Consider the following 27251-nt stretch of genomic DNA (forward strand, 5'->3'; position numbering starts at 1 on the left):
TTCTGGAACAGATGACATATGACCTCAAAAAGAACTGGGAGAAAAACAGTGGAAATATGGTGTGTTTATTTAGCCAATGAGACAGACTCTGCATGAATATTTTATGTACCATAGGCCTTCATGACACCTTGCTTTAAATAAGGAAAATTTGTCATTTTTGTCAACCAAATAGTGGTCAAATTGTGTGCAGAACTTCAATAGTAGGCTTTAAGGAGTATATGACTGTCAACTCTCAGTTTTCCAGTCATACCCACGTTACGCAATTCCAAGACTGTTTAGGGACCCCAGTATGCAGAAATATTTAAATACACCATTTTGAAAAATGGCAATGTTCTTTTTAACCAGGAAGTAGTCAGCCTCACATCTTTACATCAGTAGCACTTGCGCACCGCGCCTCACGTTAGAAGGACCGTACCATTTCACGGTACTTGCAGGGGGTGGGGGTATCAGATTGCACACTGAAATGTGTTTTAATGATTGCAATATATTTATGTATTGAAATAATACATATAATTTGCATTGTCAGGAATATGAGTCAGTAAGTAAATTGTTGTACTTGATCCCATTTAAGCACCAACCTTAGACCTTTTCAACGGGCTTCCCCTTGGCCTTGGGCCGGGGTCATCTGTACCCTTTGACCCCTCGTGACGGCGGGACGTGTGCATCAATTTCAAAACGGTGTGCACCGCGTTGCTACGGTTTCCAGGTTGATAGACAGGTTTCCATGAAACACTGTGAAATGGTGTGCAACAGGCTTTTATACAGTCTATGGCTTTGAGGTATGTTTTCTTTCGCTTGGTGAGTGTGTCAGAGGTGTTGCCTAATCGGCAGCGATGTGTATATAAAGCAATATCATGTATATCTTTACCTACTACTGTACGTATTATTTTTGTTTTTATGGCGCACTTGCTTTGGCAGTGTTAAATGTAAGTTTTCCATATCAATAAAGCCCAATTTAATTGAATTAAGCTAAACCTCGCCGCACAAAAAGGCGTAACACAACAGGGTGTCCAAGACACCGCAGTTTCTGTTAAAATAAACGTTTTGTTACGTTTTGTCAGGGCTAAACCGGGCTAAACGCAGCCCATGTCTCAGCAGCCATAGCATGTAGCTCAGCCTGCCTTACGTCATTTTCCCCCAGTGGCCACTCGCGGTATTACAGCAAAAATAAATAAATTAAAAAAATCTCCTACCTGTTGACAGGACACCTCGAACGGCAAACAAGGTCAACTGTGAATCTGTCTATCCTGAATTTTTGAGCCATGGCGCTTTTATATTTGTGAAACTTTTCCTCAAGCCGAGAAAAACGATTTAAATATCCGTGACGTCATCACAATGTTAAGTCTATGAGCCGAGCGGGACCAGTGGGTGTGCGCAAATTCACTGGACCGAAGAAGGAAACCCGGAAGCTAGAAAACTTTAATGGCATATAGACACCATCTTGGTATCCCGGTATCTAAATGGTCACTGCTGATGTGTGAGTGTCATATGGACTTTTAGTTTGTGATTTATTGCTGGATAGTTTCATTTGGATTAGTTTTTTTGTAACGTTATTGATGTCCAATTTTGATGGTATTAGTATTTATTAAAATAGTGTTGGAACGACCCCAGCAAACACTATTTTGTTTTACTTGGATTACTGTTGTGTGTTTGGTGAGATGACAATTTAAGCCTAATTTAATTTGATTTGAATTGATTAGAATTGAAAATGCAGTGATCTTTATTAAACAACATTGTGTTAATCATATAGGCTAGCATACTGTGGAAGACAAGACAAGACAAGACAAGGGCTGGTTAAAATTGGCCCCCAGGCTGAACTTTGGACATGGCCGCTATAGAATTGAGTTTGTATTATGGATTTGAGACACAGCTTTACTTCTCTATTGACCTTATGGCTGCAGACAACCACTGTAGGAGTTCACAGACTCAGCCCTCTGTTCACTGTCTATGGTTAAAGTCTCAAATCCAGTTCAATACTACTGAATTTGCCATCATAATGTTGTGTGTCTGCTAGTCCCTTTCTGAAATACCTCTTGCGACTCTCAAACTTTGCCCCAGTTTAGATGGTAATAGGTTAATCTCAATCAGCTGGTATGCTGTCAACAGAAGCTGCCATGGAGACAGTAACCCTGCCAATATTGTGAGTGCAATGAAGGAAGGGGGGGATTAAGGCAGGGCCACAAGACAACCTAATGCAACCACTGTGTGGAAAAAAGGGACCAATAACAGAAGTATCAATAGAGAAAAGTTAGCATAGTATAAGAAGACAGGAAATGAAAAGTTCTTGCTCTTCAACATTGGCTCAGGTTAGTTCCTTGTAGTGCTATGCTGCCAAGTGTTTCTGCCTTTTTTGTCTTTGATGTTGTGTGTGTTGGTATTCAGAGTTACAAACAGATACTGGTCTTCACAATCTGCTCTTAGTCTTTTATTTCTTGGTGATATAATTACAACAAGTAAGATTCCAACTCTTTACCTCATTTTTTAGTGGACAAACAAAAACAACTTCTGACCAGAAAATCTGTTGTGGTGTAAAAATATATGAAGGTATGGTTGCCTAAAGTGATTATAAATGCTTGTCAAGTGTGAATCTGTGTTATTTAAAGTACATATTGAGACAGGAAGCTTTTTATTCCTTATTATTGATTTAAGTCCAAAAGTTCCCTTTGTCAGTTGGACATGTCTAAATAGGGCTGGGTAATATGTCAATATTGTATCTATTGTGATATGAGATAAGATAAAAGCTAAGATTATGAATATTTTGTCTGAACTTATCAGACTGTTCTAGTAATTTTATTATTTGCCTCTACCCACTAGTCATTATCCACTTTTTTGCTGATTATTTGTCATCTCATCATATTTTGTAAAAAAATGCCAAAAGTCAACCATACAATATCTGTCAACACTGATATTGAGGTATTTAGTCAAAGATGTCATGATGTTTGATTTTTTTCCCTAGATGTATTTTCTGTACAATTTTCCTTAGACCAGCTTTGTTTTGTTTCATAGTTATGGCTCATGTTTCTGTTGGTAAAGCCTGATTGAAAGGAAATTATACTGTATATCATGAACTCCAGCAAACTCTTTATTTTTCCAGATAGATTTAAAATACCTATTTAAGAATTGGGCCTAGCCTGTAACATTCAAAACTCACAGAAGATAGCCTTTATCTGCAATGAACAGTACAAAAAAACAAACTCCAAGTTCTGCAGAAAGCAAAACAAAATCCATAAAATGTTTTTTTTTTCCTGTAAAGCCATATGTCCAGGGCAGCAAGAAATAACACCCACAAGTGGCAAGATTTGTGGTGTTCCTTTTGATTTTTCTTACACAAAATATGGTCAGAGGGTGTTTTTTTTTTTAAAGTAATCATGTAAATGAGATGTTTTTATTGTTTTATTGTGTTTATTTCAGCTTAACTGGTACCTATCTCCCTGATTAAGTTATAAGTTGACATGGAAATCTCACATAGCTTATGTTAAAACAAAGTTGTCTAGGAATATTTCTGTTTTGAACAAAGCAAAGTATGTGTTGGACCTAAAAGCAATGCGTATTTTGTACTGTTCTATTATTTTGCCTTATTTTAATTATGGTGTGGAAGTGTGGGGCAACACATATATGATTAATATAAAACCTTTGTTTATTTTACAGAAAAGAGCAATTAGGATAATTCATAACGTACGCTCAAGTGAACATACAAATAAACTGTTTATCAAATCAGGATTAATCAAATTCAAAGAGCTTGTCGAATTACAGACAGTAATAGTTTTGTTCAAAGCAAAAAACAAAGTGCTGCGAAAAAACTTGCAAAAGTTGTTTGTTTTTAGTTCTATGGATCAGGATCACAGAAGAAAATATAATTTTAAACATCAATTGACACGGACCACCTTGAAGATGTGTGTCTCAGTTATCGGCATTAAATTATGGAATTCTTTACCAAATGATTTAAAGGGTTGTTTAAATATTTTTCAGTTTAAAAAAATGTATAAAGACAGAATAATCAGTCAGTATGAAGCTGTCGGTAAATTACACATTTAAAATGTTTCCCACCTTTTCATTATTTATTTTATTTTCTGTGATTAATTGTGTTATAGTACTGGTGACATCATCACTGATGATGACATCATGCATATTCATTGAGTTGTTGTCATCACTCACATTCATTATATTAGCTTAGAGTAGGGGGCAGGTATAATAAGTTTTCTTCTTCCTGCTCCTTTCTGACCAAGGAGGGTGTAAATTGAGGGTTGCACTGTTGTTGTACTTTGTCCAGGTTGGAACAAATAAATAAATGAAATGAAATGAAATTAAGGGCAGGGCATTATGGAGAAAATCAAATATGATATATTGATCAAATACTTAAATATCAATGTTGCAACGATGTTGTCGGGTTGAATATTGGTGCTTCCACAAAATAATAACACTGAATTTATTTTTTTTTGATAAATAATCATCACTCGTGGATATGATGACTCGGTGGATAATTGCATGTAGTATAACAGCTAGAAAAGTGTTGTTAATTCAGAAAATTACATCACTGTACTGTTGTGCAGCCTTTAAAAACAAGAACAGAAAACACTCAAGATATTGCAATATCCAAAATCTAAGATGATATCTAATATGGTGATATTAATATGATATTGATATATTGCTCAGCCCTACCGTGACTAGTGGATGCAGGTTGCAAATCATGGCAACGGCTTAACTGCCAATCAGATGTGAGCAGGAAACATATGAGTAAGTGTGGCAGAAATATGAAAGTAATTAAAAGTAAGAAAAGTGAGCAAATCAAATCCTGCTTAGGGCCCTCATTAAGCTAAGGACAGCCTTGCATGCTTTGAAACTCATCTACATAAGACAGAGATGAAAGTGGATGTTAGGCTGCGCCTGATAACATTTGTCCATTATGGACTGCGGAGGGCCATCTGTAGCATAACAACAGATGCAGCTTCATCTCACACAAAGACCTCATTACTGCAGCGCTGCTTGTTTTGTGAAGTTTCTTTGAAATTTCTCCGCAAATAACTACTATTGGACAGTCAATATGAATTTTAAAATGTTGCGTCGAGCTGCACACTAGGTGAAAGTAAGTACTATTACAAAATACTTGTTCTTTTGTAATTGATCTATTAATGGCAAAGACTTAAATCACATCCCTCAGTAGAAGCTCATTAATCTATGCCGTGTGTATGCCCTTAGTTGGATAGGTTGTATCCCTGCATTGGGAAAAAGGGTGCCTTGGTCAAGTCCAGTCTTTATTAAGATTAATGAACAGCTTGACATTTTTAGTCCTCTGTCTGAATCGATAATTTTAATACTCATGAGGGCCAATGGGGATCTAAGCTTGCGGAACACACATTGTGGCCACAGGGCGCATGTTAAATGTCCAAGTGGTAATCAATGCAAAGAAATTAGCTATCGATCTCTTATAGTTTTGTAATAGGTTATCTATTGGTTTGCTCTTTCGGAAAATTCCAATAGCAGTCGGATGGAATTGTGCTGGTAATATTGCTGTGGGGTGTGTGTGTGTGTGCGTGTGCGTGTGTGTATGCATGCACATACATCCAGCGTCTATGTGTGTGCAGGGTCACATTCTAATTAGCGCAGAGGGCAGATTGTAAATAAACATGTTGAGGAGAATAGTGTTGATCTGCATCAGATCCACAGTTCATTACAAAAAATGCTGGGAAATTCAGATTGTTTTTTATGCAAGCTTAATAATGCTCACCAGAAGAGCAGTGGCTGTAAGCAGCTAACACTATTTCCACTATTTTTCATATCCTGTATGTGGGACCACATCTTTCGTACACTAGTGGCCAATTATGACTCCAGTATCTCATGAGCATCTAAAAATATATTTCATGTGTTTATTGGCGTGTGGGGTGTAAATGTAGGTGATGAAAAACTCCTACTATATAAATACCTGTTCAGGTCAGAAACTCTGGTTTTAACCTGAGAGAAATATGATGACACATGTGTGCGCACATCTTGTTAATAAATAAAATAAATTTGAAAAAGTACCAAGCACACTTTCTTTAGTTTTCCTGTGTTGCTAAAACAGATCTCTCTGTCTGTCTTCCCAGGACATGCAGTGTGAGTTGGGTATGAATCTGCTTTGCTGGGGTAGTGGGGAACTTGGCCAGAGTGGACATGGCAGGCCAGGGGAGATCAATCCAGAGGAGGCCCATCTGCGAGAGTTCACAAAGGCACGGCTGGGCAGAGTGAAGCTACTGGCGTGTGGATCGAGTCACTCCATTGTGGTTACAGGTACAGGTCCAAGTTCCTTTGTATACTGTTTGGTGTCTTGTATTGCACACTGTGGCATTCACCGACGGTAAAATGCCATTCGCTATGTCGGTATGAGTTAATGCTTTACATTTGAATTTTTGAGTAGTAAGCGTGATTTGTGTGTGTGTGTGTGTTAGGTTGTTGTACACATAGTTGTTGTTCTATAATGCATCGTCAGACACATAGTTGTCATATGTTTTGGTAAATGTATTGTTATGTCTGATAGGTCTTGCCGTCATTGGGACAAGCCAGTCTGATATACCTTTAATACTCTGATGATCTGGTGAAAGGCGCGGCTATCCATTGAGGCTTTAGAACATTTACAGAACAATTGGCTGATAGAAGCATCCAAGCCTATGGAATCCATTAGCAACTGTCATACATACTGTCTGACATTTGATGGACATGTTTGTCTGAACTACGTTGCAGAGCCATGAGTGTATGGAGTGCATATACAGTACAGGACCTGGAAAATAGATTATCTGATGGTGCAGTAAAAGGGATATTCAGTATAGGTTTCAAAGGCACCTAATGTCACATACGTAGGGTTTACACACAACATGAAGTGTCTTCCTCCCTGCCCATGAGGTAATACTGGCCTACTTATTTGCCAATTTGATAGAAACCCTGATGACAGGAAGGGCGGAGGCTCCTTTAGTACATTAGCTGGCAGTAGTCATAAATCAGAAGCCTAGATAAGTCTTATAGATCACCCCAACACAGGGATCCTATACCTCTACCATCATTACAGCGAAAAAGGTGACATTCTTGATTGATTAAAATGGTGCAGGCTAGCTTAGGCTAAATCATGTTAAGTGATGTGACATTGCAGTTTCACATATCATATTTCTGTCAAGACAATGATGGTGGAAGGCATTGTCAAGGCATGATATCTGACAACAGCAGACATCTGGGGGGACCGGAGGAGATTTATGGGAAGGTTTTAGTGGTCTGAGGGAGATGAGAGAGAGTAAAAAGTGGTCCTTTTTTGTGCATTGTCACTTTCCGAGTGACTGTAAATTTTACTCCAGTGCTGTTGGGAATTGGAGACATTTACACATCCTGACAAATTGCCTGCTGTAAAAGTATTTACTGGTCTTGTCCTCCCTTTATTCTTGGCCAGCTCGCAAACACATACCCCCCTCGCAGACACAGAAATATTTACCCACAGCAAATTTATGTGACACACGTTTATGTGGCGTACCTGAGCTCTAGTCCAACATGTGTCATAATAGTGTCATGTTGAGAGTACTGGTCTGCTGTTAATGTTTTAATAGAGGAGGTCTTGAGTAGGTCATAATGGTTTTATGTCGGCCACATTGTCTCAGATCTCTGGCCATTTGGCTCAGCCAGCCCAAGGAATGGCTTGTTTATTGAAAATTAGCTTGCAAGAAAAAGTCATAGGGTGCACAAAAGGATATAGAACAACTTGTGTCACACACAGGCACACACACTTTTTATCTATCACACATACAACATTCACAGACCAAAATAAATCGTTAACTGATTAAAGGTTGTCACCCCAGCGATTATCACCAACCAACCATAAATGAGACTGCAGCCTTAGGGCTCGTTGTCATGGCAAACTCGCATTAATATTATATGTTTGGTGTAGGTTTATATTTGTGTTCAGATTGCACAGTTAATGTGACAATGAATAATAGCATTTTGAAATTATGATAATTTGGTTATTATGGAACTTATTTTCATATATGTGTGTGTGTGTGTGTGTGTATATATATATATATATATACACACACACACACGCATATGTTAAGTTAATGCAAATTATAGACTGTAGAAATAAGACTGTAAAACCTCAGATAACAGTGGAATGATTACCTTTGAGTGAACTTAGTCTCCTGTTGACTTTTTTGTCCATGTTCAAATATTGTTCACAATTAAGAAAAGCATTATAAATGGCTGCCACTAGGTGGCACTATTAGACTGTCAATAAGACAGTGTAGTAGAGGAGACTGGTGGGGGTAGGTGGGAGAAGGGAGGCCCACACTTACCTCACACTCAGACAGAGCTATAATTTACTAATAGTGTGGGAGCCGCCATTGCTGTTATCTTTTAATAGATTTGTACGGGGGAAAGCAGGTGCCTGTTGTTAATGTGTCCAATTGCCCAAGTTGCCTACAGAATTTAGGGCATCCATCACTGTCGTCGGCGGTGACACCCTGTCGTTCTACTTCACGCGGTGGGCCGGCCGGGCTGGGCTGGTAACAGATGAGGCTTCTCTCTCCTCCAGACGCCCACAGTCACACAGAGACGACCGCCATACGTGCTTGCACATGCATACACACAAAAACACACACAATATACCACATTCTTAGAGGGCAAACTAAACTCATACCAATTACAACGGGAAATGCATATATTTATAGTGTATGCATTAAACAGATATGATTTTAAAAAAGGCATCATTACCTGATGATGATGTTAATATATTTTTATATCTAAAAAATTAAGTGGAATATATGGGTTATGTCGGAGAGAGAAATTGCAGTTAAAAATAATCTCAGTAAACTTTGCCCCCCGTTGCTTTGAATTCTTGACCTTCCAGCTGCACCCTTGAGCTTAGCCAGGGGCACCACGTTGCTTGCAGGTTTGCCCTCCGCCCTGGAAAACACCCTGTGCAGCTGTGTTTCTTTAGACCTGGGCTGAGAGTTGGAGGGTATACAGAGGTGCCTGCTAATACCTTGTTAGGGCTGTTTCAGTTGCTGGGTCTCAGTGAGGTCAGTGTCAGTACTGCTTTAGTTCGAGGCCCTTGATCTGCTGGATGTTGGATGAAGCCAAGGACTCATGCGCTGGCCGTTTGTGACCTACCCTGATTTTCTATAGGAGGCCTTGCTCTTGTGGGTCCCATGGAGTATTAGAAATCAGATGTCTTTGGTCAGACATGGCTACTTTGATTTAGGTCCTTGAATGTTGTGAGCAAAGACTAAACGATCTTTAATATATTACGATTCTTAAGTTTTTATTTCTTAGATTGCACACAGTTATGACAGGAGGTGTTTGAGAGTCAGTGAGCTAACCCGAATAAAGGACTGGCGAAGGACTGAGCTGGGGGGCTTAGGTTATTCTTTTGTTTTATATCCCCGTCCTTGTTTTTTCTTCACCTCTCTTTCCATATGAGTTATGAACCTTGGTTAGGCCTTGGTGTCAGGTGTTAAACAGCATATGAGGGCTATGACCCAGCTTCCTAACCCTCTCTTCCTCTCTGACAACTCTCTTAACATAAAACAGAGCCCTCACTCTCACTGTAATTGTAACCATCATGTTACTTTTTTGCGCTGTTTTTCCAGTGTGTCCCTCTGGATGCTGTTGGTCAGCATTGCACCATTTATGAGTTAAGCATTCTTCAGATGCTCCTCTCATTCCTCAGCTGTGAACACATAGTTCCTTCCTCAACCTAAAACAACTTAAAGAAATAAATTGTGGTACTGTAATGACATCATGCACCTGTTGGTAATAAAGAACACAGTCTGGAATTTTTAAAGTGCTTAATATTATACCACTCGTCAGTAAAAGCAAGTATTGATACATCCTCCATTCTTCAACTCATCATAAAAATCCTTCTGCAAACATGGAGAGACACATAGTTCTGTCTATTCAGTTTAATGATGTCCATTAAAATAGATTACAGCAGGCATAGTTTGCTCTGAATTACTCCGTCCTGAAATCCAATACCTTTTAGAAAAAAATAAAACCCTCTAAAGTAACAGGAATGGACAATTGACCTGCCATCTACCTGATCCTTATTGGCATTCAGGGCACAGTTACATCTCTGTAGAATCAAAGGGATAGAAAAAGTGTGAGAGAGATATAGGCACAGAGAGACAGATGGAGACACACGCAGACAGTCACAATGGCAGAAAAAAAATCCTGAAGGTGCACACATGACTCTCCCTTTCAAATCACCAGTCATGGCCAGGTTCTGCCTTGAGGATAGGGTTCATGCCGACTTGAGTGGCTACTTCTGTAAATGTATAATTCACTTGGACTGTCAGGAAACTATGTTGTTAATATGGAGACCTATTTTCTCATTTTCTCTTTTTTCCTGTCTTTCTTTCAAGCCATCCATGCCTGTAGGCAAATACACCTTCACCTATGTATTTTATTGTCTTGTTTAATGTTTGTCAAAGAGCGCAATACTCAGAATAATTCTCGGAAAGTATTGGCCATCCCCCTGCATGACAACTCCAATATGTCTGCTTTGGACCCAGCACCAAGGGGAGCTTTGGTAATAATTTGCTGTTTAGCTGTGTTGATGTTTTTCTACAATTTCCCAGTTGGGAAAGGTGAATGAGTGGAAAAAGGGAACGGGGAAAAATAACCCCTGTCCTTGCTTCTTGCCCTCTCTCTCACTCATTTTTCTCTCTGTTTTTCTCTATCTCGCTCTCCCCCTTGATCTCTGTGCTAATGTGGTTGAGCAGGTTGGGCCTGTAGTTTTGCACTCAGTTGCTTTTTAAGGTTAATCGTAGGACAGAAGTGTTTATGTTGCTGTAATATGGGCGTAACTCTCTCTCAGTGAACACTTGAAATATGTAGTATATGTTCACCATCCTCCTCCTCTGCCTCCATCCACCTCACCCCCCATACCACCCCCCACCCCCCCCACCCCCCCAAAAAAAGACAAACGTTATGCAGAACAAAAGATGGGGGAAAGTCTTGCCAATTAGCAGCTAATGAGACAAGCTTGTGAGGATATCCAAATCCTCAACGTGTTAACGTTTACGACCCCCCCTCCCTCCCCATCTCTCGACTCCTTCAACCTGCGCCTCCCCCATCTGCCCTTGCACCCAGCCTCTTGTAAGGCGGCGAGGGCACCTCTGAGGCCCTCTGTGTGATTATTCACACATGGCCGTGGCCCTGGTGCTTTGAGCGGCGAATAGTAGAGGAAGAAAGAAATGCCTTACGTATGGCTAATGTAAAAATGCTCAACTGACACATGGCCAAGGCTCTCTTCTTATTTTTTTAATTTCATTTTTCCTTTTTTCCTCCCTTCCACCCCCCCCCCCCCCCCCCCCCCCACTCCCTACACACACCCCCACACACACACACCAACCAACACGCCTCTTCTATAGATAGATAGATTGATCCAATGAGGCACTCTGTCCCTCGCCATCCGTTCCCAATTTTTCTTAATATAGTAAAGCCAGGAATTGGGTGGGTAGGTTGTGGTTGGGAGGCTGGTAAGGGAAACACATTTGATAAGTGAAAAATAATATGCCAAGAGAAAAACCAGTCATCCCAGTTGCCTTTGACATGCTTTTTATCAGAGATGTCTGTGTTGGAAGTGAAAATAAAATCTGCTTTTGTAACAAAGATCTTTGGACAGCCTTGAATGATTCGCCACTACTCCTTTCCGGCCTCATTTTCTCCAGAGCGTGTATTGGGAGTGTGTTTGGAATCTCAGTGGGGAAAATCAAATGTGAGTTGGCCTGGAAGTGTTGCAGTAAACAGTGAGAAAAAGCAAACACAGGCCAGATCAGGGAATATCATGCAGAGTAATGTTTGGACTAAAAAGAAGAATTGTGTAATGGAACAGCACATATTCCTCTCTCCAAAGGGACTTCTAATTGATTCTGTGCTTCATTACTAGTTTTCTCAGGGAGAAATGGACAGCTCACTTATTATGAAAACAGAGCAATAGACATTTAAATGGATGTCATTGTGATTATTGCGATACAGTTCTCACAGTATTTGGCAGCAGATGACTGCTTTATTGCTCTAGCTTTTTCTTAAATTGCATTATTTTTTCCATGAAGGTAGCAGGGAGTAGCAACCTTAACCCTGACTGAAACAATTAAATGAAAAGCAGCGAATTGAAAGAGAGAGGTTTGGGAGCACAAAATAATCCAGGGCTCCACTTGATATGTTATTTGTCAGGGGCAGTGCATTTGTGCATGTTAACTAACTGTGCCACTGGACTTGGCCTGCTCGTAATAGGGTTCCAGCGCAAACATTTTCTCTGAGGGATTTCTATTATTAATTCTGTCTGAACACATCCACAAATGAATAATGAAATAAATAATGAAAACGTTATTACTTTTGGCAGCTGGGTCATTTCTCGTTTCCTGCTTTTTCCTCCGCTTGTTTCCTACTAATTAACTTTCCAAGGAGTTGTCCTCCTTTTCACAAAATGAATTTCATCAGGATGGTAGGCCACTGCAAGTGTGGGTACAGAGTCTCATGAAAAGACAGCAACCAGAACTGTACAAAAGTCCTTTACTGTCGCTCGACTATTAAAGGATATAAATTACTTATTGCTTCTTTTTCTTTTCTTTGTTTTTGTTTTTATTGGTTAAGTTGTAACCACTCTTTTAATCAACAGATTTAACCGTAAAAAAGTGAAATTATATGTACTTAACTTCCACATTACTGACCGCTGAACCCCATGTGTTATTGGCTTGCTTCTCACAATAAAGCATGAAACAGGAAGCGCTTCTAGCGATATCTCATTTGGCAAATCAAGGTTCCTCCCTCCCTTCGCAGCTCCACCACCACTCATCTTCCTCCCTTCAGATGCCTGCCCTATGCCCCGCACCATGCTGTTAAAGGCTTGTGTGCTGGGACAGAGGCTTGGCGATAAGTAGCCCTCATTTAATATGGATCTTAAAGAGGGCAGTAAACCTAGAGCCTCAGTAGAAGTCCCCCCCTCCATCCCTCTGGCATTACTATATAGATGACCCTTCTCTCTCTCTCTCTCCCTCCTCATTAGAGTCATTGCAAACTCTTTCAAACTGCTCTTTCCTTCTCTCTGCGTTTTACTGTTAATTAGTTTGCTTTGTAAGGTTAGACGTGCGGACGGAGCAACTTTGGGAGTGTTTGGCTGCCATCTGTGTGCATACGGCTCTAACTATGTACAGATGGTGTGTGCTTACAGACAGGTTGCTTCTTGTGGGGAAAAAGCGCAAGAGACGGTTTTGGTTATTTTAACAAGATTTATGGCCATTCTCACAGGTAACTGTTTGAGCTGTAATGATGATTGTTAGTCAGCTGTCAAAAAAGGATAATTTAAGGCGAGAGTAAGGAAGAGAAGAGAATGTATATTTCTTCATTTCCACATCCTCTGTGATGAATCTTTACGGAAAAGTTGTGAATTCCTGGGAAAGTAGCTTTGTTAAATTTTTAACGGCGAAACATGTTGAACCAATTTCATCGCGGCTACTTCAGAAAAGCTCTCATAATTTAGACAGGTTAAAATACCATTAGCCACTCAGTGAACCAGTGAACCAGGTAAGTAGAGAAAAAGGCAGAGATTGCGAAATAATTGCTTGACAAGGTCACAAAATTAGCAAACATAATCAAATAAGGAGCTGACTGAATTATTTATGGTTTTGCTGACCAGCACAGAAATGCCATATTGAAGTCCTTATTTAGTTAGAATTTTACATTTAGTAGAAAACAAATAACAAAACACATCAGATACTCATTGTTTTAGAATTATACATCCGAGCCAGCTTGCACATGGCTTTTGATATAGCATTTCTGTAATTTTCAGTTTAGTTTTTTTTTTTCTTTTCTTGGCTTGTCTGCAAGGTGCCTCTTGCTGGTGGGAAACCTGCCCTTGTCAGTCACAGTTCAGTGGTTAATGCTTTCTACTGGGCATTGTGAATGACCCTCCCACAATTAAAAAAGGGTTAGCAAAATTATTGTTGGCCTCCTGCCACATACTTTATGTGACTTAGCAGTGGTCAGAGACAGATTGTGGGCCCAGAGTCCCCAAAACGTGACTTTTTCTATCAACCCGGCTCTCTGAAATTGCCTGGTGTAATTAGCAAATTGAAGGAAACTTAGGGAGGAGGAAGTCTTGCTGTAGATGAGGAAACGGAACACAGACTAAGTGTATGATTCTTCAGTTTAACTCAAATGCAATGAACACCGCTATTGTTCCTTAAGCTGAACCTTTTGCTTGCAGTGAACTCACTAATATGTAATATCAGGAAAAGCTAGATCTTGTGCCCATCAACATAATTTAGATTTTTACTAATTGTATTAAAAACTCTACACATCAGGTCATGTTTTAACAGATACAAAGTACTTTTTTTCATAAACATTTGCAGACATAAAATGCTCGATCGTATGTATTCAAAGTGAGCTAGAGATGAAAGTGAGAAGACTACTTGTAACTAGACATGAGAAAACGATGAGCATCTTCACAGTAACGCCACAGTTTTGTCAAACACCATCAAATAAAGGTTTATTAACGATTATAATTTGCTGTGCTGACACCTTTTTTCATGATGAAATGGAGTGTTGAGGCCGGGCTGAGAGGTATTGCAGTGCCGTGTCAGCGCTTATGGAGTCAGTTAGAAGAGAATCTGTCATTTCATTAGATTTGCAACAGCATTATTCATTATCATGTATTGACGCATGTAACTTGGTGAGACAGGTCACAAATAACATGTATAGACATTTGCGCTACCCGGTGCTTTCCATGCACAATTGTTCAAAAATACTGCAAAAATTAGAACGGTATGACATCTAAGATTACAAGATGCAGTACATCTCTACATATTGTTTTTTATTTAATACTCACCTTGATTGAATCCATAAACACAAACCTTTCGTTACGGTGAGTCATAACGCTGCTTACTAATGACTACAAATGAATACACCAATTTAAATGTATAAAAAACTCATTTGCTACAGCTATTCAACATTGTTCAATGAAAAGCCCCTTCTTTTGTCTTTCTTTCTCTCTCTTTAAAACCTCAAACCCTCTGCGTGAGTAAAGAGGGTCCTCTACAAACGTCTGAGAAAGCAGCCAAAATACAGGGGGAAAAAAGATTGCTTTGTTCATTTCTTTTCCCCCCTCTTTCTCTCTTTCCCACTCTCCCCAAGGTTCTATTAGGAAATAGATCCCAGGTGTTCGATAAGCCTGTAGTGGACATGACAGCAGTGCAATCAAGTGTATAAATTTAATTGCAGGCTCATTTTGTGCCGTTTATTAGCCGTTTAGGGGCACATCGCTCCACTTGAACCCTGTTATTGCCAGACAGAACAGCTGTTTGGTTCCTTTTTAAATGTTTGTCTCATTGCATAGTTTTGAAAAAGTACATACTGAAATGCCAAATGCAGCTTATAAAAACTAGAAATTACATTACAAAATGCATACATATATTAATCATGTATTTTTTAAATATTTTTTTAATTGTTTGGGGAAAAAAGGAAGAAAAAAATCAATTTGATCAGGCAAAAGAAAAAAATGTTAGATTTAATGTGATTAATTTTGTTGTCACCAGAAAACTAAAATGCATATACTAAAACAACAATGTGTTTTGTACACTCATTTATCTAAATTCATCTTAATACATAAAATAAAGAAATCTAAAAATGCAATATGTATATATTTTTTTCAATTTAAAAAGTTAAACACATACGGTATTTGCACCCATCATACTGTGGTTACAGATGTACACACACACACACACACACACACACACACACACACACACACACACTCTTAATGGGGAGAGAGTAAGTCTCTTTGCGCAGCCAGTGTGGCTTTTGCTGAACTGGGTTAGTCTGTCCCCAATTTCTGCTGCTGGACGGTGCCACACACCGAGAGGCCTGCAGATGTACTAGCTTTGGTTGAAACCTTCTTCTGGTGCGACACCCCATTAATAAAAAGCCTGGAGAAAGCTGTGTTAATTGTTACCATGCATTCGGCCACGGCATTCCTATAAATCACCCGACTAATTGCAACAAATTGTGGGCTGACATTAAGCTATGATTCCGAACCGGCAAATATTCATCAACATTGCAACTAGCCCCATAAAACACAGGGCCGGCCATTTCCCAGGCCAAACACATATCTACCATCTAACTCCCCCATTATTTATGGATCTTTCTTGTCCTCAGCGTTTAAGTGCTGCATGTTGAGTGAATGAGACGCCATCTTGTTTATTTATTATTTCCCTGGATAAAGCCCAAGTACTGGCAGGCGTATGACCAGTCACAGACCTTGTTTTCCATGTTACCCTTGAAGCCTGGTGTGTTGTGCTCACTGCCCTGTATTGATTACTGTGTTGCTTGTCATAACAGAATTACCTTGAAGCGTTTCTGTAAATGCACGACTGCTAAGAGTTAGATTGCAGAGAATGGAGCAGTAAAAATGTGCTTTATCAGTATATATCTGACAGTTTCACAGTCTTTAGAAATAATTAGCCTTAAATTAACTGCCTAAAATGAACAAAGACGACACTATTCCTACTGTGGATCGCTGGGTTCATTCAATATTATTTACCAAATGCTCATTACTGCAGTAGGTACTTAGAAAGTGCTTGATTCTTCGCCAAGCAGTCATATGTTGGAGCATTTAACCTCCCATGCAATGTTTATTTCATGCAGACAAAAGGCCAGTTAAATCTCTTTCTCTACGGTCTGACAGGCACCATAACTGTCACTGCAGATGATCTATTTCACAGCCCAATGCATTACTACCACTAATGTTTCACTATCCTGCCAATTCACCCTGGTACTGTGCAAAACAGCTACAGTATGTGTCAAAACAGTGCTTAATAGGCTGTCCCCCAGGTGTGCATCAGCAGCTAAAGATGTAGGAGCCAAAGGTCAGGATCTGATTTGATATGTGGGAGTTCACAGGGAATTTTGATGTGCACTGATCAATTCCACACCTAACATGCACATAAATCAATTCTGCATCTGGAAAGTAGGTATACATGGGTGCACATGGTGTGGGCATGTGTGGACATACATGCACATGCACAAATGGACTCATGTAGACTACAGTTCAATTAATCATAAATCTCTCTCAGCATTATGTGAGTGTTGTTTTTATCCCCTCCGCTTCCCTTCTTACCTTTCCCCTTCGTTTATCCCTCTGTTTTAAATAGCTGAGATCCTAGCTGGCGTGATAGACCAGGCTAGCTGGCACTACCATGGGGAGTGGGGGTGATGGGCTGAAGAAGAGCGAGCAAAAAAATCCTTCCTTTTGACACTGTTAAACATTGACGGGCTTATTACCGTGTTCTCTGATTCAGCTGGATGTGTTCAAGGATCTTCTCGGTCGGTGAAAAAGGTCAGCTGCTCTTAGTTGTGCTCAGCTAGAATACTAATACTGTCCTTATTCAAATGATCTGCTCCAGCGCTTATTAAATTGATGGCCCAGGCGCTCTAATTTAATAGTGTTGCAGTCCAGGAGAGGGACACAGCTGCAGTCACCGGTGAATTAGGTGCTTCTGAGGCAAAGTTCAAGCAGGAGCCCCCTTTGCTTTTGGGATGCATTTTTCCCAGCAAATTAGCAGTCAGTGGCAGTGTGCAATTAATTAGCGCAAACCAGGAAAAGCTTGTCATTTAATAAGGTGCTTTTTTCCACTCACACCTCTCCCACACACAGAAATATCTCTCCCTATCTTACCATATCTCATTCCCTCCCTTAATCCCTCCCTCCCTTTTTTGTCTCTCCCTTTCTCTCTGTCTTCTACTCCCTCCTCTCTTGCACTCCACTTTACATAAACAGAGGGAATTGATCCATTAAGTGGTGTGCTATTAATACCATTTAATGTATGTCTAGTTAAATGAAAGCTGTGGGTTGGATATTTTCTGTGGCGTCAGAGTTTGAGAGCTCCCTCTGGGTTGGCTAAAGAGTGTAGAGATGGGCCACTTGCTGATGATTTCATCCAATCAATATCAGTGATTGGAGGATAGATTTAACAGGAGTGAATAGGCAGACTGAAACACAAGACATCTCCTAGTCCCAGTGTGTTTGCATGTATGCGGTAGCTTTTGTGTGCAACCATGCATTGTTGATTCTGTGTGTGTGCATATGAAACCCATAAAACGACACTTTTTCTGTGTTCAATTGGACTTCAATTTAAGAGGCAATAAATTGCATGAGATGTGTTGTAGAATCAAGTGGTTTGGAACCACAGCCAAACAATTACATAAACTCCACATATTACATTTGCTGTGGATAAGTGCTGATAAGAGTAGAGTGCAGTGTTTTGTCTGGGTCGAGGTAACATCCTTTTTTTTAATCTCAGTAAAACTTTGTTTGACCTTCAAATAGAATGTATTTTTCACATTAAATTCTTACCTTACATCCTTTTAATCTCATCTCCTAAAGGAATTTTACAACACTTGCGTAGTGTGAGAGAGGTAGACAGTACACAAACTCAGAATTGCCTTCTCCAGTATTTTCACTTAAAATGCAATTTTTGTGAAAGACTGGAAATGCAGACATGTAACAGTGTAACACTAAGTATTTACATTGTGTATCTAGTAAGAAAAATGGCTTTAATTTCAATTAAATTACTGATTTATACAGAGCTCTTAAACTTTAGCTGCTAAGAGATTGCACTGACTTCCATGGTCTGTGTGTGTGTGTCTGAGAGAAGGGGAGAAATTGAGAGTGAAAAAGTGCATGCATACATTTTTTGATGGCAACAGGAACAGAGGGGAACATGACTTTAGTAATGATGCCATTTGACCCATGAAATCTCCCTCCTTTATAACAGTTTGCTGTCATTAGAAGGGGGGTGCGTTTGTTACTCTTAATGTTTTCCATCAAAATTTCCTACCGCTGTTGTGATTGTTAAAAAAATTGTATCTACAGATTTAAAGCCTATGAGACAGCTGTAACTGCACAGTGACATGTCGGGAGTATTGCAATTATAGAAGAGGTTGTATGATTTTTTTTTTCCAATTTAAATATTGATTTCCATCATATGTTTATGTTGTTGCAGTGCAAGTTTACAGTGTCTATGATTTTACTTTGTCGAGCTAACCCCAAAATGATTGCAACTTATTGCAGGATTACAGCATTACTTATGTGTGCCACAAGGATATTATAATAGTCAATACTTAAAATAATGTGAAGAATAGGTGATAGTATACATGCTTGTTGGTCTGTGTGTGTTTGTATCTTTGTGTTACAATCTGATTAGAAATTACTAAGCAGTAGTGCTGAAGCCTACTGAAATTCTTAGCCTTCTAAAAGTCAGGATTTATGTGAATAATCAGTTAGTTGACTTAATTAAATGATTTGTCAAATTGCCTCACCAGAATTATTGTTGCAGATGAATGCAGGTATACAAGAGGATCTCTCAAAATCTAATACTTGTTAAAGATGTAGCAGCGGCAAATGACAGGGCTTTCATGCTTGAGAGTAAAAAAACAAAAAAAAAACAATGATATGCCAATGAATCATTAGATGAAGAACATGCATACCTGTGTGATCTAGGATTTGTTGTTTTTACCTGAAAGTCATCAGATTTGTCATGACAGCAGTGAGGAAAAAGCAAGGAGTTGGGAACCAGCAAGCTTACACTTTGTTTTTTATACAACACACACACACACACACACACACACACACACAGTTAGACCTCTGTACCATTGTCCTATTTACAGGCTGAAGGCTGAATGCTGAACATGGAGTACAGTAGGCCATAAATAAGAGTGGTTGGGCTCTATCAGTGCTGACAGAGGTCTCTTTTCCCCTACACACACACACACACACACACACACACACACACACAGTGTCTGGCCCTGTGCCTGCTTGTCCCCCCCCCCCCCCTCGACTAATAGACTCTGGTGAAACCAGTCAGCATTGTTGTTCTCAGATTGATGTGACCTTGATGCCGTTTAGTGCAGTGATTTGTTTATTGGCACTTATTTTGATGCATGTGGAAGTGAGCCTTAAAAGCCCTACCACAGACAAACACACACACACACACACACACACACACACAGAGTGAGGAAGATAAAGATGGGAAAAACAGAGCTAGAAAGATGGAAGGGGAGAAAAAGTGAGGGAGATGGAGTAGAAGAGATATACTCCCGGGGCAGATTACATAATACATCATTCACAAAGCATTGTTGCCAATATGTCTTTTATACTCCTTAAATTGCCGTTGCCATCCCAGGGCCCCCTCTGCGCTTTGACAAACACATCACAACACACACAAACATATTGTATTCTCTCTCTGTACAGTTTGTGTACAGTTAGTGGAGTCTATCACAGGCCTCCTGGGACGCTACTGTGTGAGGAGAGGAGCTGGTGCTGAGGAGTACTGTACAGTATTGATGGAGCTGTGTTTCTGTTAGGCAGTGAAAACAAAGTCTCCCTGATGCACAGTGGAGTGTAGGGGGATCAATAGACGTGGAGCGCTTCATTTCCTCAGGCTTCTACTGAAGAAACACTCACTGATGTGTCAGGGCTGCTGCAGTTGTTGCTTTGACATAGAGGAGTACCAAACCATCAGGCTTTACTGTATGAGAAAAGATTGAAACATACACACACTCTCATACACACAGATACACACACTGTGGATGTGCACGCATACAAACAGTACGATGAGGGAAAGGTAAAAAGAAAGGTCAGTGTTGTGTGTCACACTGTGCTGTGTTAGAATAACAAGAAACACACATGGACTAAGGGGGAAGGGTTTAACTGACACACAGGATATAACAAGGCATGAGCTTGAGTGATGGGGAAGGGTTTGGCCACTGCACAGGATGTAACTAGACATGTGACTCTGCTGGGGAAGGGTTTGGCTGGCGCATGGGATGACACAGGGCCAGAGCCTGGGGCAGCCAGGGAGAGTGGAGAGCCCAGCTGTCACCTCAGTCAGCCCCTTCTCTGGGGGCAACTGTCAATCAGCAGCCTCTCATATCGCTCCGTCATTGAAGCTAATTGCTATTGTCAACCCTAGAGACCCAGAGGATGCTAATGCTAGTGCAATTGCCCTTTTGGAGAGAATACTGCCTCCAAACATGAGATAAAAAAACGCAGGAAACCCAGAGAAAGGAATCAAAGGTGGTTCTGGTAGAGCATTAATAAGGCATTAGAAAAATTAAAGGCAGGATCACACAAAATTACCTCAAACAGCATACATCCAGGCCCGCCGAGCAAAGGCTGGACTATAAGAGAATGTGGCAATGTGGTTGAGTGAAATCATTCAGCGACACATAAATATGCATGCAGTTACACAGCCTCTGTTACGTACACATACATGCACAAGCACACACAGGCACACAAGCCGGCACACGTATACACTCAGCAATAGACCTAATGAAAATAAGATGGATGCTCTCTGAGAGATGGGTGGCTGTGTTATTAATTGCTGTCTGTCCCCTCCTACTGATAATGATGGGCTGTATCCTGGAGAATTTGCACAGAATAGATTTTATTTGGAAGGATTATTTATTGTCCTTCTCATTGGAGGGGTGGTGTGTTTAGAATAGTGAGGGTTTAAATAATGGCCCGCGCGAGATAAGTCCTCATGTTAATTCCTCTTGCTCCTCTTCCTTCTCTGGCACCTTCTTAACCGCACCACCCCCATTACATAGATTTATCCACACAGACAGTGAGACTTCACATGGAATATTTACAGCTTCACTTTTCATTTCTTAATTTAAAGGCAAATGGCAAAAATGTGTTGCTTGATGTTGATAGGCATTATAAACAGCACTCATAGATTTGTAATCTTCCGCCAATGCTATTATTGATATTCTAATCCATCATGACCGGCTGCTGTTGCGCCGAGCGCCACTGCCCTTTCACAAGTGGACACGCAAATTTAGAGCAATTATTACAATAAAGATTACCATTCTGTCTGCATGTAGAGCCAGTTGGCTGAAACAAAAGCACCATGTCACAGAGAAGACAGTGAAAAGAAAAAAAAAAACACACCCACGTGGGTGCAGGGGAGGTTGAGTCTGCTCTCTCTCTCCTCTCTTTAGCTTCGTCTCTCACTCCCTTCATTTGTGGGAGTACAGAGGGACAGCATTATCATAAAATAACACTGCCCCCCCCCCCCCCCCCCCCCACCTCCATCTCATCACCCTCTCACAACCCATAAATCAGAATGCTGGTGTTATGGCGGCTGGAGGCGTGGTAGCTGTGGTGACATGGAGGATCCTGGTGTGGGTGTGAAATCACTTGACCCCCAGCATTAACCTTTCTGGAGTGAATGGTCGCTGCTCTCCTCAGCAGGCTGGGAACAAAAGAGGCCTGGTATTGATTAAACTCCGCCGCGCGCACTTGATATTAAACACTGGTTTAGACGCCCGTGTTCGGTAAACCCCTCTTGCTCACCGTTGCTACTGCCTTACCTGACTTGCACGTGCATAGCAACACGTCTTAGAATACATACCTCCGTGTATTCTATTGTCAGTCATGACGCTCGCTCACCCAAATGGACGAGTCTCCGCAAACAGACAGGAACCTATATAGACACAGTGGGTAAAAACTGTGAGCTGATCATGGCTTTAGGCTGGGGTGCCAAAGGTCACGCAGAATGATGGAGAAAGCAAGAGCAGGGAAGGTCTAGGTCTCTGGGGTGATCAGTGTTTTGTCATCTGGAGCGGTGTTTACTTTTTCTCAGCACAGGTTCTCCTCCCTTCATCTCCTCCCCATCTTCCGGATCGATACTCTGCATCCACAAAGGTCTGGGAGAAGGCATACAAGCATGTGAGTCAGTCAACACTTACTGAGCTAAAGGCAATGGAGTTTGAAATCTCCCAGGCTGCACTCAGCGTTCTATCACCTTTTCTCCCACTTTGTAGACTTTCTGCAGCGCGGGATGTAGAGTGCACATACTGTAGGCTGATTCCTGCGTAGACTACTTAATGACTTCACAAAAAACTATATAAAAACTACACAATATCTGTCATCTGTTGTGGCTATAAAATGCTTTAGTATATTTGAGATAGAACTTTTAGAGTGGTTATACGTTTTTTTTTCCCAGAAATTCGGTGCATTAAAAAATAACGAGACAAAATATTTTAAGCTCTTTAAACGAGTATAGAGTGCACAGAACGGTGAGTTCTGCTTGGATAACCTTTTAGAGAGAGCTCTTCATTTGCTCTTTTATTCTTTAATTAGCTGAAATGCTTTTCATTCAAGTGGCCATTTAATCAAATAAGATTGAAGAGACTAAAACATCAGACTAGTTGTGCTGCGGGTGTCCTGTAACCTGTCAAAAAAACAGCAAGTTAACCAGAAATTATGATAAATTGCCCATTGTCGTAACAATGGTTATATTTTTGATTCTCCTCTCTATTATAGTCCAATTATATCTATTTTAATCAATGCAAATATGGAAAAACAATTTTGTTAAACAGTTAACAAGTAAATTGTAGTTTTGCAGTCTACCATACAATAAAGTGGGAAAATATGCTCAAAAATGTATTGAATTTATTTACCTGCTAGCCACAACTCAAGTGAGGTTTCAAGTGTAGAGCCTCAGATCGACCACATAAAAGCCACGAAAACCCTTCCCTATATTGTTGGTCAGGAATTGAACAATAAAATGCATTCAGGTCCTCAGACAAGCTTCACTGGCCTCACCAGCGTACTTTCTCTGAGGCTGCCCTTTGATTATAAATGGTCCATCACAGGTCTGTTAGTTCATTTAGAGGCAATGGTAACTCTGCTACACACACCTTAACCTCAGAGGCAGGACAGGGGTGCTTTTCACAGGGAACGCCAGCATCTGTTCCAGGAAGTGCCTGTCTCGTTCAGGCCTAATTGTCGTTCCTCTATGAGAAACTGGTAAGTGAGAGCAGGAGGGGGGCTGTCACGTTCCCGTCACATCCCAATGGTCCGGTAAATAGAGCGTGTGAGTGTACCCCCCCCCCCCCCCGTTACTGACGGACGAATACCCCCCCCTTCCCTCCCCTTCCCTTCCCTCCTCTCTGTCCTCCCTTTCTCCGGGTCCCCCACACCCCCCCCCCCCCATCCCCACACCCCCCTCTCAGCCTCCACGACAATTCCACTCTAGCTTTCTCTCCCCTTATTTATCTGTACTCTGTCATGTTCTTCACACGAGTAGAAAATAATTAATTACTGCACCCAGTGATGATTTATGATATTACTGACATAATTAATGATACACATCAATTTTCCTGCTTAATTGAAGGGGGCTGCAGAGCCTATCCTGGCACCAAGAAAGGCCACTGCCCTGAGAACATGAAAACACCCCTCCACACTCACATACACCCCACCCTCAGGTCTCTTCCTCTTTTCCCACTCTTTCTCCTCCCTTCACCAGCCTCTCATTCATACTCAAGTGCCACAGTGGCGTTGAGGTTTCATCCACCAGGCCTGTTCAGCAGAGAACCATAATCCTTGTCCAACCCCTCTAAATAAACGTTAAGAGCTGGACAGTTGTTTTCACATGTAGATATGCATTCATACATATCTTTGTCTTGTTACGTGTATGCGTATGTGTGTGTGTGTATGTGTGGGGGGGACTCTATAATGGCCACTATGAGTGTGTGTAGGTATACAGTGATATATGATTCATGAAGATGCGTGTGAGGCATATGTAATTCTAGCTCTACCCTCAGGACTAGAGACAACAAGGTAGTGCATGAATATTTGATTTGCAGGGAAAGTATAGGATCTATGCACAGCATTTTAAACAGACAACCTAGAATATTCCTCTTGGAAATCTATACACTCAGGTTTACCGTCATGCAAATATGTGTTTTTTAACTGTCTCTGCCCTGCATTGTGACTACTTAAAAAACATAATAACAAGACCATATCGTACTGTATATTTGGTAGAAGCAGTGCTGTTTATGTCTAAAGGATTTTGTAGTTCATATGTGTAATGAAATTTGTCGTTTTAATATTTGAATAGAAGTTCAGTTTTAAGTAGTTTTTAAGTTTATTGTGTGACATGATGTTAATTTGACATGATGCTAATATGATTAAATTTTATGCAGAAATATTTACCCAAAATATTAGTGTTCTTCAATCCAGAGCAATGCAGGGTTCTTTTGAAAAGCGGTCACAACAGTTTTAAACCTTGTTGACAAAAAGAAAAAAAAGGCTTTTGTGTATATTTTTGACAAATACTCAGTCAGCTACAATGTGGAAAAAAAAAATCTGTACTTCAAGTTTCTGTGTATATGCGTGAACGTGTGCGTGTGTTAGTGTAAGTCAGAGAGAGTGACAGAGCCCTCTTACCGACCTCGAGTACAGTGAACTCCATTTGAGAGCTTCCCGGTGGCTCCACCAGCCTCCAGCTAAATGTGTGATCAGGTAGTTTCAAAAACTGCCTGACGGTGTCAACACGCAGAATGTGGACAGGGGGTGCAGGGAGAGTTGCGGACTCAGATTAGTCTCCATAGCAACGGCAAAGTATCCCTGTTTGTAGACAGACAAATTCTGCTACATGTGAAAATGATTGGCAGGTCTATTCCTCCACAGCTGACCCATAGAAATTAGCAAGTAAGCGTTATAATACCCGGCTGCATTGACAGGGTCTCCATACTTTTTAAAGTCCTCTTGTAAGTGCTTCTCTTTGGCATTTGCATAAGAAACATGGCATGCTTATTGGAGGGGCTTTGGGGTTGTTGTGGGGTACTTTCATATCTTTAGCTTGACGGCTTCTTTGTGATCAAGGGGATTGAGGGGAGAGAGGGTTGCCAGATGAGAATAACTTTATTTCCAAAGCTCTAAGATGAGAGAGAGGATTTGAGGGTATAAGTTCATGATGCAGTCTCACTCAGGCATAGTGAAGGAGAAAAAAATCTACAGTGTCTGTGCGTGCGAGTGTGTGTGTGTGTTAGTCAACAACTGTATGTGGCGAAGAGACAGGAGACCCGTTTTTGTAAGAGGGAAAGTCAAAGTGTGTGTGCCAAGTGGTCACAATTATCAACATCAAAACCCTGCTCATATTCTTCGTGACCATATATTTTGTTTTTCAATAATTTAAGACCACAGGCTAAAACGGTTTAAGATGTGACCTGGTGATGCCTGTAGAAGCGGGATGTCAGCAAATGCGAGAGTTTTTTTTACTCATAGCCATGGAGCTGTTATAATGGCAGAGAATGAGAATATGTCACTGTCGGCACTGGCTAAAGTTCACACCTACAGAGATGCAGGGAAACGAGAGCATCCCGTTCCCATAGTTAATACACACAATAACACACACACACTCACAGAGAGATAGACGAAGTAAGGGGAGATGAGAGTCAGTACGACTGACCCTGATGTCAAGAGTGGCAATTTCGGCATGGTTTTAAATTAGACAAAACGCCTTATGCCAGCAAGAATTTTTTTTTTGTTCAACAAAAATAATTAAATATTTTGTTTTTTGTATTTTTAAATTAAAGAACACCTTAGACTTATTTACATTAAGGTTAAATGCTAGTTTGTCTTGAGTTTGTTGACTGAAACTTGTGAAGAATAGTTTAAAAGAAAATAAATATATAATTAAATCCAGTGTTCTTGTCCACACACAGTATATGAGTAAAATCAAAGAATAAAAAGTGTAGAGGCCTCTGTGAAAGAAAGTGTATTTCCTGCCAGCCAGTATTGATTGGACATAATTTCAATCAGTGTTGATCCAATCAAAAGGTCATATAATTAACACTAGGGGGCACCAGTGTTCCACACAATGTTGTATTTCCATTGTGGAGACACCACTGGAGAGGAAATTATACTCTGATAAATGATGGGCTTTTGACATCTCAATGCATGTTCACAACTAAGAAGAATTACAAAGTTACCTTACAAATATTTTAATTAATTTTGAAGAGCCTTTTAGAATAATTCAAAATCACTCTGACATAGTACATGAATTCACTTTGACAGTACAGCAATTCGATAATTTTCTTTTCAGAGGAAATGATTGGTGGAGAAGCTGGGGTCAAGGTAGACACAAAGCAACTAATGAAAACAATCACCTGTTATCAGCGGTTAATACACTTCTTATTTTCATCAGCTGCGGGGAAATCAAAGTGAACAATTATCCACTCAAATTTAATTTTGGCTTGGGAAAAATTTCTTTCATGTGTGTGTGATGTTTTACAAGTCAGCTAGAACAAAATAAGTTCCTTCTTGTCAATCTAATTTTAGGAAACAAAACAAAAAAAAATTACTTTTCAATCGTGTTTCATTTGTTTATCCCAAATGTCAAGTGTTAAGGTAATTTAGATTTTTAAAAAAATTATTATTCTGCCTTACTTACCTT

At 40.3% G+C, this 27251-nt stretch overlaps 1 protein-coding gene across 1 annotated transcript in view; it reads left to right on the plus strand.

The window, feature by feature from the left end:
* Positions 1–669: 669 nt before the first annotated feature.
* LOC117252301 (uncharacterized) overlaps positions 670–27251 on the plus strand; it is a 322225-nt gene continuing 295643 nt past the window's right edge. Inside the window, exons 1-2 of the mRNA XM_078171073.1 lie at positions 670–779; positions 6081–6264. Of these exons, the coding sequence (XP_078027199.1) occupies positions 6084–6264 (181 nt within the window). The 5' untranslated portion in view covers positions 670–779; positions 6081–6083. The remainder of the gene's footprint in view (positions 780–6080; positions 6265–27251) is intronic.

This window comes from Epinephelus lanceolatus, chromosome 9 (assembly GCF_041903045.1).
Source record: "Epinephelus lanceolatus isolate andai-2023 chromosome 9, ASM4190304v1, whole genome shotgun sequence".
Classification (NCBI taxonomy): domain Eukaryota; kingdom Metazoa; phylum Chordata; class Actinopteri; order Perciformes; family Serranidae; genus Epinephelus; species Epinephelus lanceolatus.